Here is a 12,301-nt window from a genome sequence, read left to right on the forward strand (position 1 = left end):
GGATTGACCCTATGCACACTTGCAAATTCTACACTGCCTCTTGTAGCACCCCTACAGTCTTCTGTCAGGCTCTTCATGTTCTGTGCTAAGATAAAAGTACGATCCTCATCTTCTAACCACCAGCTGAAGATACAGCATACTGAAATACCTCCTCAGGTGCCCAATTGCATATTAAAGTAACATCACTTACTGGAATATATACTTTTTTTTTTTGGCCACACCATGCAGCCTGTGGGATCTTAGTTCCCCTACCAGAGATCAAATCCATGACCTCGGCAGTGATGTGCAGAGTCCTAATCACTAGTCTGACCGGGAATTCTCCATATATATTTTTTTTAAAATTAAGATATAGAGATCATGCTTTAATGCACATATTAAGTTGGTTTAGGGGCTTCCCAAGTGGTAAGGAATCTACCTGCCAATGCAAGAGACATAAGAGTCAGGGGTTCAATCCCTGGGTCAGGAAGATCCTCTAGAGAAGGAAATGGAAACCCACTCCAGTGTTCTTGCCTGGAGAATCCCATGGACAGAGGATTCTGGTGGGCTACAGTTCATGAGGTCACAAAGAGTCGGAAACAACTTAGCTAATAAACAAACAGCAGCAGCAGCTAAGTTGGTTCAAGTCTTGCTTAGTAGGTTTTTTGAAGTGAAATTGGAACACCCTGCATCGATCAGCTTTTCACAATGCTGAAGCACATCGTTTTGATTAGTCACTGTGTTTGCAACCGAATCCTAATGTCTGTCCTAAAGTGAAAAGGAATTTTTCTTTCCCTTTCTTTGAATTCTAAAGAGCCTCTCGCTTTATGCTTTTTTCAAAAGTGCCTTTTCTTGTCCTTGTGATGGGCTGACTCCTTCAGTTACATCATTGCATAAAGCGTTCACTTGATTTTTCCATAAATAAGCATTAGTTAGGAATTAATAAGTCGATCAGAAAGTTTCTTTTGAAAGAAGCTTTAGTTTGTCTCACCAAAAAAAGGATCACTTTGAACGTCCTTGTAACAGAGTTCAGTGTTTTGACACTTCATACATCCGAAGGCTAATACAAATTATTAACAATATTCAAGAGAAATCTGATCAAATGCAAATTATTAGTGTGTGGTTGAACAGTGTTCTCATGGTCAAAATTGATCATCTGTTTCAATAGCAAATATGAGATGAGGTTGTGCGGTCTAGCCAGTTTTCCCAGTCAGCTAACATCTGGTCCTCCTGAAAATCTTCTCCAGTGTTGCCAAGTTTTCTTTGTAACTGTCCTATCATCTTCCTTGATGTGATTCGTGGTTCTCAAAGTAAGCTTCATGGACCTTTAGGGAGTACCTGGGATTACCTGAGGTACCCATTAGCCTTTCAGGGAGTCTCTGATTAGCTCAGAACTGTTCTTGTAATAATAATCATAAGGCATTGTTGACTGTGTTGTCATTTCCTACCAGTGCGAAAACACTGAAAAGTGGGTAGAAGCACTAGCGCCTTAGCCTGAGTCAAGGCAATGGCTCAGAGTGTGAATGGTCATTGTAATATTTCACTGTCACAGATTTGCTGTAAAAATAAAGGCTCAATCTCACTCAATCCCCGGCATGAAACAGTAAAAGATAACTGTGTTCAGTCTTGACTGTTCATCCCATAGTGTTTGTGTGATGAAATGGGAAATGTACTTAAAGCATGTCTATTGCATACCCAAGTACTAATGGTTGTCTCAGAGAAGAATGCTTGCATGGTTATTTGAGTTGCAAGCTAAACTAGCTCCTTTTTTTTTTTTTTTTTTCAGGCTCTAATGTTTTGTTTTGTTTTTTATTTATTTTTGACTTTGCTGACCCTTCACTGCTCTACTCAGGCTTTCTCTACTTGTGGCGAGCAGGGGGGACTCCTCTCTACTTGCAGTGCACAGCCTCCTCATTGCGACGGCTTCTCTTGTTGTGCAGCACAGGCTCTAGGACACAGGCTTCAGTAGTTGTGGCACACGGGCTTAGTTGCCCCGCAGCATGTAGGATCTTCCCAGACCAGGGATCAAACCTGTGTCCCCTGCACTGGCAGGCAGATTCTCAACCACTGGACCACCAAGGAAGTCCAACCTCTAAGTTTTTATTAGCATGAGTTTTCAAAAACAAACATTCATACTAGTGTGGGGGTTGAAAGAGGGAGAAGAGGAAAGGGCAGGGAGGAGGAATTCTGCCCTACTGGTAATAAAGCTCCCAAGCTCATCCCATAGTGGATCTTATAGTCCCCCAGAGACACAGTCCTTAAAAATCATGAACCACTTGTTCAAAATGACCTTGTTCCAGTGGGTGCCAGATTGGGCTGTGATCAGCTTCTTGAGATCCCAGCTGGTGTCAGCAGCCCTGTGTTTAAGGCAGACCTTCTTCCCCAGGTGGTTGTTGCAGCCAACCTCAATCATCCTGGCTGGAGCTCGAATCGCCTGGAACCAGCTGATGCCACAGCCTCCTAACTGGGGTGCAGAGCCTGGGCCCTTCTTTAAAAAAAAAAAAAAAAAAAAAATATATATATATATATCTATCTATCTATCTATCTATCTATCTATCTCTCTCTCACCATTTTTACTTGAAAGAACAAATGACAAACTAGAGTTGTTCAGACTTGGTGTTTGACAGACACTTCCAGAGTGGAATGCTTGCCTGTCACTTCAAGGAAGGCAGCCCACGATATTTGTCACCAATGACACCACTTGAGCTTTCAAGCAAAAATTAGAATTTGGGGAATCTTGTACCTGCCTCTTTGAACTTGACAGCTTTCTAGTGTTTAAAGATCAGCGATGGTATTAACAGATAGGAGCTGCTCATCTCATATAGTGAAAAACAAGTGCCAGCCATTGGAAACTCTGCATATTTTACTGAGCCAGTATTTCCCACCTGACCTGTGTTTGATGTCACAAAACCAAGAATGGGTAAAAGGATCATTTGAAATGTGGACATGTGCAAATATCCAAAAAAACTATTCAAGTTCTCTTCCCTTTTCCAAATATCTGTATCGAAGGTGGATTTTCTTCATGTACTTCCCCTAAAAGAGATTATCACAACAGATTGAATACAGCAGCAGATAGGAAAATCTAGCCAGACATTAAAGAGATTTGCAAAACTGTAAAAGAATACCACTCTTGTCGTGAAAATCTTCTTTTAATGACAGAAAGAAGGCTTCCCAGGTGGTGCTGATGGTACCCAGCCAACCCACCTGCCAATGCAGGAGACATAAGAGATGTGAGTTTGATCCCTGGATCGGGAAGATCCCCTGGAGGAGGGCATGGCAACCCACTGCAGTATTCTTGCCTGGAGAAACCCATGAACAGAGGAACCTGACGGGCTACAGTCCATAAGAATCTCATGGAGTCAGACACAACTGAAGTGACTTAGCAACCATGCAAGGCCATATAGGGATCCTGAGACCAATAAGTTTGAGAATCACTGAGCCAAACGACTATATAGAATTATTCTGTCAATCAGAGTGTGTATTTTAGTCCTGAAGCTTTAGTATCTGTCTTCTTTCATAAGCACTAGTAGCAGTTTTAAATGGCATTTTATAATACAGTTTTCATCACTGACATCGACCACAGAATTTATACCGTACCTTTATCTTCCTAGCACATGTACGTGCCTGACCGGAGGTCAATGCCAGCTGGCCTCACTTTACAGTCTGTTAGTCCCCAGAGCCTCCAAGGCAAAACGGTGAGTACGATATCTTTATTTACCATATCATGTTTTATTTATGTGCTGCACATGATAGCATGTATCTGACACAGCTTTTAAGCTTGAGTTTTCAGAGAGGTGCCTCTCAGAGAAAAACCACTACCAGTTTTGTGGAAGAGATGCTCAGTGGTAGAGTTTGCAACCATGTAGCCACATCAGTGTCTACCTGATTCCTTTTCCCTAAATGTCTGACTCAGTATAAGATGCTGTTTTCCACATTTACTGTATAACCTGGGAGGGTTTCTTTACTTCGTTGAATGTTAGTTTCCTCTTCCTTAAAACAGAAGTTGGAGTGGTTCAATAGGGGAACAAATCCAGTAAGAAACGCTGTGTGTGTAGTCAAACCACAGGCCTGGTAAGTTTCTCCGGTGGATTTTTATGTAGATTAACTACTTTAGAGCAGAAAAGAAACTGATTTACATATTTATACAGAGAGACTGTCCCAGATCCTAGGTTCAAGCAAGGGCTTACTGTGATCAGTTCATAGTCAGTATCATTTCTATTCAAATTGAGAAGGAGTTATGTTACCAGAACACTGTTGCTCTTCAAATTAGAAAGAAAAGATGACTTCTCAAAATTTCATTGCATTCTTCTATCAGGGGAGCTATGCTTTAATACTAGTATTTAGTCTCAGTTTCTGTGAAGATGAGGACCATATAGTTGTCCATTATTTAAAATCCTGTAACAATCAAAACAAATTCATCTTACATGTATTTCTCAAACATTTTTTATTTCATCTCTTACATGCTTAGATATAAGGAAGATTTCCTGGTTTTAAAATACTTGTGCTTTATTTATTAAAGGCTATGGATACTGTTATACTTCTCTAAAACTAGGGAATTTTAACTCTTGGAATTTTTAAATATTGTTGATCTGATGGACATTAATGATGCTGCTGCTGCTAAGTCGCTAAGTATCCTGTTATGAGCTTTCCTTCTCCCTTTCTCCCTCTAGTGGCTGTTTAGGATAAAATTTATGTGTCACCCCCTCATTTTGGAGGAGTCCACTGTGCCTTTTTATTTTGCCTTAAATCTAAATATCTGGCAGATTTGTTGGAATCTTTCATCCTTTTGAAAATCTCTTTAACTTATAAATAGTAAGCCAGAGTTTTAAGGTTTTTTATTTTAGTATTTCTGTCAAACACCACTCTGGGTCTTAGACTGTCTAATCCCTTACTCCACCCACCCCTCCCTCTGGCAAGATCTCTAGAGCTTGGGGATATAGTGACATAAGATACGGACTTTCCCACAGCCATGAGATCACAGCATGTAGTTGGCATCCGAGCAAAGGCAGTTCTTTGTTTTCTTTTAAGAAATGTCTTCTTTAAGTTACACGCACACACGTTCTGTGACTGTTTAATACAAGAGGCTGTTGTCTCATCTGCATAGATACCCACTTTTATCCTGAGGATCCCGTAGTAATGATGGTTGACTTTTGACATCTTTTCCCACCTGAAGGCAGTAACTTTTAACATAACTTCAAATAACAGTTAAAATTGATTTGTAACAGATACAGGGTACTACACATAAAGTAGATAAGCAACAAGGATTACTGTATAACACAGGGAACTACATTCAATGTCTTGTAATAAGCTACTATGGAAAATAATCCGAATATATATATATATAACTGAATCACCTTGTAGTATACCTGAAACTATCATAGTACTGCAAATCAACTATACTTTTACTTCTTACAAAATTATTTGTGTCTCTAAAAATTGTTTTTATATGGAAGATAAACAGCAATAACAAACAGAACAGAAGAGAGTGGGTGTGATGCTATGGTGCTGGCACAGCAAGTCAGTCTTGGGAACAGTTTTTGGCTTGGACATTTTCAGGGCACTTTGCAACCCTTAAGTGAAGAGAGTCTCCCTGTGGGCTCTGTGTGGTTTTTAATCATAACAAAGCTCAGAAAAAAACATGGAACACTATTTTATGGCCTGTAAGACTGTCGATGACCACACTTTGCTGCATTTCTAATGAAGAAAAATACATCAGATCAGCCTGTTAAGCAATTTTTATCTACCTTTGAAAGTTGATTCCCCGTCAGGGATCAGAATAACCAGTCAGGAACCGAAAGGTTCTGTGCTGTCCTCCGAGCGTGGAAGGGGGATTTGTGCACACGTGGAAGCTTTCTACGTGTAGTAGATAGATAGATAGATACACACATTTTTTTTCCTTTTAAAAAAAAGTTGGTCTTTTGGTTAATACTAAATATCCTGTGAAAACACTAACAGTGACATTTAAAAATATGACTGGGAAGCAATTAATAGATCCCAGGTGCTAACTAAACTTAATGATGTGAAGATGTCATCCACGTTTTACATGAATTTTATTTCTTTGCATTTATGTCCTATTCTCTAAAATAGAGTGTTGGGCATGCGGGTTTTGTTCTACTGCTGTAAAAGTCTTAGGTACCATTTTTAAACAACTCATGAAAATATATTTTAATTCTAGCTCTCATGTACAAATTTTTTTTTTTGGCATTATGCTTTTTTATACTGAATGTATGAATAGTCTCTCATGAGTTCTGAGAAAATGCCTGAATATACTGTTGTTTTGCTGTACCTTACCAAGTAACACTGTTCCTTCTATTTCTCTAGATATCTATGCATTTATGTAGAACCTATCATCATAGTGCCTAGGCATTATGTTTGATGTCAGCCATAAGAGGAAACTTGCCAAGAAATCTTGGTTTAATATCTGTCACTTAAGACCACAATTAATCTGTTTTCCACTGTTTGGATTCTTAAATTGTACTCCTTCAGCCAGAGGAGCTTACACTGCTGCTCATAAAGCTGAGACGGCAGCAGGCGGAGCTGAGTAGTATCCGGGAGCACACTTTAGCACAGCTCATGCAGCTCAAACTCGAGGCCCACAGCCCAAAGGTCAGCCCTGGAGCCACGTGTCTGTGTGTCTGCTCTCGTCACTCACTCTGAGCCGCTCATCGTCAGTCAGTCCGACCTGCGTCATTCCCATGAGCACGAGCCATGCTAGCGTTGCAGGGCCTCCTATTGACCCTTTGAGAACTCCTTTGGTCATACCTTATCAATGTGGGCTGAGTACATTTCTTCTCAGCCTTCCCTCCACCCACTCACCCACCAAGTTTTGGTTGTGAGCAAGGAAAGGCAAACAGGACTTCAGAGTAGCTTTGTCATCCACCAAACACCGCAACTCCGGTGAACCAGATTGAAGAGTCCCTTCATTTCCCATAAAGTAACCAGTGGAGAATTGATCGTCTTTCTAAAAATGCTGCCTTTTCATTGCCAAAGATCAATTTCCTTTTGTTCTCGATTTTAAAAATGAACACACGGAAACATTTCTCAAAGGGTTTAATAGTCTCTGGTTATAAACATCCCGAGAAGTAGTCCTCTATTGCAGAAAAGAATTAACATGTAAAGTTTCTAACATGGAGTCTGCTAAAGCCATTTGAAGGATTTTTCTGCTTACTGTTTCAGCTTATATGCATGTCTACATAATTTCTTACAGAACTGTTTTTTTTTTATAGTAATGGAATATGTCATCTATACCATTTATGGGGGGGCATGTGTGAAAGTTGTTGTGTATTGTGACATAATAGGTGGTGGCAGACTACCTGTTTTTCCTGTTTCAAAACTGACTTTTTCATGAATTCCGCACCCTCTTTCTCTGTCCCTTTGTTTCTTGATTGACGTCTACTAGAATGAAATCCTTTCACATCACCTTCAAAGGAACACCATATATTTGGATCATCAGGTGGGATTTGAAGAATTTTTCTTTCTTATCGTACCTTACGTTTTAATGTTTTAAGTGTAGTACAATTTTCAGGCTACTCGAATATTTCAGACACTTTGAGTTAATAGCGTGACTTTTACTAGTGGCAGGCTGATAAGAAATCCTTTACCAGGGGAATTCAGGAATACCATAATAACCGGGTTAGAAAGGACAGGTGTGGAGATGAGGCAGGATACAAATGTCAGGTCTGGAAGTTGAGAGCCTGGACTCACTAGATTTCTTTATTCTTACCCCAAGAAAACTTGTACTTACTGGCTTACATCAGCTTGGAGGTGACCTCATTAAAGAACTAGACACCCAGCTGTGAATGCCTTTTTTGGAAGGCTAGGAGGAGACGGGTGTGGTGGGCTCTGTATTCCCAAAAGGGAGGTTAAGGATGGATGAAATGTGTGAGGATATTGTGTTTTTGTTCACCATCTCCTCCCAGGGTCAGTTTGATAGAGACTGATAGTTGCAATCTCTCAGTGGTGGTACTGAGTGTGGTTGGTTAAGGTGAATGTTGAAAAGTGGAAGTTCATAAACAAGGACTGACACTCCTCAGTGTTGGTGTTTATGAAATTCCCTGTTAATTTTAATTTGATGAGAATTTTCAATATGTTCTTAAATAAAAATTTCTTCTAGTGAATGCTTTTTTTCCATACAAGTTAAGCTAACTTGCTTTAGCTTGTTTTAGAAATGTTTAAATTAAACTTGAATATTTTATCAGGTGAAAGAAGTTACTGTGGAAAGTGTTATAAGAAATTATTTGCATATTTATATTTGCCCTGTCCTGTTTGAAACAAAATAATAATGCACTGCTTTAAATTAGTTCTACTTAAAGAGGGATTTTACATTAGGATAACCCTTGAAAAGACCTTCAGTCATATTTCTTTTAATTTTTGAAAGAAACACACTTTTGTTGATATATAACTTATTTTCCCACAAAATATTTTCATCCTAGTTTTGCCCATCAGAATGCTTTAAAAAATCAGCATTTCATGAATCCAAATTTTGATCTTCACTTCAGAATCTGGTGCTATTAATTTTAACCACAGTGTACATGATATATGCTATCAGTAATAAAGACATGTTTGCCAACAAAATAGTAAGATAAGTCTTTGCTTAAAATTCCACACTGCCAGAAAGCTTCTAACATACATAGGAAATAACTTTCTTAAAAGCTCCTTTGTATATAAATCTAATGATAGTTCTGAAAAACAGTGGGATTCACAAAAAAATGAGGGTTAAAAACAGTGATATAAATGTGAATCTGAAGTTATCTAGAATCTCGGGAAATAAACCTAGTGATATATTAATTTACTATGTACCTCATCAAATCAAATCTGCTATTGCAGACCCACAGAGCTTAAGCAGCTTTTGGGAAAGGGCAGGTAAATACATGGAAATACCACCATTTGCACAAATGTCTCTCCGCATCCTCCTTTCCCAGGTCGAGCTGCTTCTTCCCTTGGCTTCAGTGGCCTAGATCTGGCTGAGGCTCTGTTCCCATCCTTTGCTCCCTTGGCATGCCCCGCCAAGCCTTTCCCGATGTGCCATGCTGACAGTCCTACAGGTGGCTTCTAAAATCTCAGCTTTTTAGACACAAGCCCCTGGTAGTCCAGTGGTTAAGACTTCACCTTCCAATGCAGGGGGTGTGGGTTCAATCCCGCATCAGAGAGCTAAGATCCCACAGACCTCTTGGCCAAAAAAAAGGGTAAACAACAGAAGCAATATTATAACTAATTTAATGAAGACTGTAAAATGGTCCACATCAAAAAATGAAAGAAGATGGAAAAGGCCAGGAAGTGGGCTCTCCCCTCCACAGTGTGGAGGGAACATGACCCTGCCCACACAGTGGTTTTGGCAGATGGAAATGATTGCAGACTTCTAGCCTCCAGAAATGTAAAAGAATAGGGTGTGTTGTTTTTTAATGAATTAGTTAATTAAAATTAAACTTTCAGCTTTGTATCCCATCCTCTGTACTCTCAGCATGTCAGCAGAGCTTTTCCAGTGATTCACGTTTTTCTTAGATTAGATCCTGAAATAGCTGTCTGATTCCACTTTAAAAATTTATGTGATAGTGAAAAGAATTGTAGAGTTTGATTGTTGATGACTTGCAATGACTATTTCTGATGGCAAAAATTGGGCCATTCTTTGGTAATAGAAAGTATACATAAAAACATGATGAGGGCTTTGCCCAGAAACTCAGATATGCCTGTGTGTGGATATTGTTAAGGGTTCCTAAAGAAAAATCTCTCTTTAAATAAATCAAAAAAATTTATGAAAAAAAAAAATTTATGGTTTCAAATATTGCATTTGATATAAATGAAATATTTATTTTTGAACTGTCCTATATTTTATTTATATCAGTAGTATGATTATTAAGTTATGTAGAAAGGTTATTAAGTTATGTAGAAAGAATTCATGGTAATTTTAATTTTAATGAAATTTTTCAGCTCAAACATTTCCAGCTTTTAATCTTATTACTGCCAGTAGCCAGTTTTAGATGACCAGGTAAATTTTTATAGGCATTATTGGTTGCCTGGGTTTATAAACTAATTCGCCAGTTTTATATGATTGTAAATTTGAAAGTAGATTTTAAAACCTTAACGTCAGAGGCTCTGGTCACATTTTACAGACTATATATCATACCAAGATAATATGTACTAATTGATACTCTTTCAGCACTTGTTCTGCTTGGGCAAATAAATCATCAGAATAACCTAAGGCCAATTTTTAATTGATTTAAATTCTCTTAATCCCTATCATTATTCATGAAAAATAGAACCAAAGTGTAGTCTCTAAAGTGCTTCTAGGTAAATTCATTTCTGATATTATAACAAATAAAAATACCTTATCTGAAATTCTAAAAATTTACATATGAAACAGTCAACCCCAAACTCTTAACTTCTGGTGCCATATCACCATTATGAAGATAAGTCATTTACTGGAGTGTTTTTTTTAATAACAAAAACTATACTAATTGTATGGTAGAATTTTCTTCTGCTTTCTGTTTTACTTTGAAGTACACTATCACAGTTTGCTTGTGTTTTTATAGCCCAGTTAGTAGACTGTTCAAAGTCTATATTTATTAAGATGAGCCTAGGTTTGTTTATTTGTCATTTTTATGAATTTTTAGATATCAAAGCCCTAATGTATAATCTGTAAACATACAATAATCCCAACTAGATACTTTATGTACCTCATCCAGGTTCTATTTAGAAAATGAAAAATACATAATGTATCAGTAACTCATTTTCTTCTCATTTAACTTAGCTATCATTGAACATTAGAGAAACTTTTGGTTACAATTTGTGAAACCTGACTGTTTCATCCTAAAATACATCTATGGAATGGATTTGACATTGACTTTTCCCTTGTTTATTTCTCTACCTACTAGAATATGGGGGGTAGGGGGCACGGCGGGGGGAAGCCATAAGTACATCTTGCAATGACCTGTACTTTCCAGGAAGCTAGAAGTAAATTTGAGACTATCAGCAACTGTAATGATATCTCCTCCTGAAGAGTTCTTTGACAATGAGGGAAAAGAGACTTTTCTTGATATATTTTCCTTTTTTCTCAGAACAGGACAAATTGAGCTTGAATTTTAGAACTATGCCTTTGAACCTTTATTTGATGATTAGGAGTTCCTGATGTTTTCACAGAGCCAGATGTACATCATCGCTTTGAAGCCAGAGTAACAGGTTTCCACTGAAGCTTACTGTAGTCAACCTTCTGCTTGTCAGCTGGGGTGTATATCTCTGCTTCACCAGGCCTAACAAGGTATAGGGACTTCATTTTCTTCATCTTGTCCCTTACAAGGATTCCCTCCCTTGTATAGTTCTTGGCTCCTGTCGTTTGGACCAGGACTGGTTGGATTGAGCCAAGGAGTGAAGCTGGGGTTGTAGAAACTAAAGCAAGAGCTGGGGAGAGGGAACTAGGCAAGACCTCTGTGGATGAAGAGGTAGAACAAGAGCTGGGGAGAGGAAACTAGGCAAGATCTCTGTGGATGAAGAGGTAGAGCAAGAGCTGGGGAGAGGGAACTTAGGCAAGACCTCTGTGGATGAAGAGGTAGAACAAGAGCTGGGGAGAGGGAACTAGGCAAGATCTCTGTGGATGAAGAGGTAGAGCAAGAGCTGGGGAGAGGGAACTTAGGCAAGACCTCTGTGGATGAAGAGGTAGAGCAAGAGCTGGGGAGAGGGAACTAGGCACGACCTCTGTGGATGAAGAGGTAGAGCAAGAACTGGTGCTTATTTGTTCAGTTGTGATGGGAGGAGTAACAGGATTGGGGAAGTTAGGACATGTTGCCATCCCTTCATCTGTCGTCTCCTTTCCCTTTGCTTCTTTCTTCCTCACTTGCTGTTTCCTTCTTTTTCTGTTGGTGATCGAAGAGCAGTTATGAGGGAGTTTCTGCCAGTTTTCCATGTAGGCCATGGTTACAGAAAATGAAATGCTTAAGAACTGAGATGAAGAGATAACATAGGTAGGAGTGGACCAGAAGGATCTAGAGGCTTGGAGCAGCGCTTTGCAGACCTTTTGGAAGCACGCTGCCTGCTGGTAGGTGACCTTGAGCCTATACCAGCCCTCTTTCCCTGCCTCCTCCCCCAGCATTCCAGTGGCCAGCCTCCCCGTTTTAGGAAACCTGGTAGAATAAAGGGAGTTTGACTCCTACAGATGCATGCTTTGCTTGTGTCGGTATTGTAGCAGATGATTTTTCATTTTTTTAAACGTAAAATGGTAACATCGAACGTGCTTTCACAGATGACCTTTAAATGATGACATTCCACCCTTACCCCTCTCCCTTCAAGAGTCACTATAGTTAATTGCATCAGAAATATCTTCATGAAAACTGGA

The 12,301-nt window shown here is 39.1% G+C and overlaps 1 protein-coding gene and 1 pseudogene across 5 annotated transcripts in view; one reads left to right on the top strand and one right to left on the bottom strand.

Moving 5' to 3' along the window:
- The window catches only part of PLEKHA5 (pleckstrin homology domain containing A5), a 261,652-nt gene that overhangs the window by 185,812 nt on the left and 63,539 nt on the right, over nucleotides 1–12,301 (top strand). For 3 of the 5 annotated variants that reach the window (XM_055571291.1, XM_055571365.1, XM_055571300.1), the window contains 3 exons: nucleotides 3,588–3,671; nucleotides 6,463–6,582; nucleotides 7,376–7,429. In XM_055571291.1, coding sequence (XP_055427266.1) covers nucleotides 3,588–3,671; nucleotides 6,463–6,582; nucleotides 7,376–7,429 — 258 coding nt within the window. The remainder of the gene's footprint in view (nucleotides 1–3,587; nucleotides 3,672–6,462; nucleotides 6,583–7,375; nucleotides 7,430–12,301) is intronic. The other 2 variants (XM_055571373.1, XM_055571310.1) reach the window with 1 other exon arrangement.
- Nucleotides 2,169–2,454, bottom strand: LOC129645911 (ubiquitin-like protein 5; annotated as a pseudogene).

The sequence above is a fragment of the Bubalus kerabau genome, chromosome 1 (assembly GCF_029407905.1).
Source record: "Bubalus kerabau isolate K-KA32 ecotype Philippines breed swamp buffalo chromosome 1, PCC_UOA_SB_1v2, whole genome shotgun sequence".
NCBI lineage: Eukaryota > Metazoa > Chordata > Mammalia > Artiodactyla > Bovidae > Bubalus > Bubalus kerabau.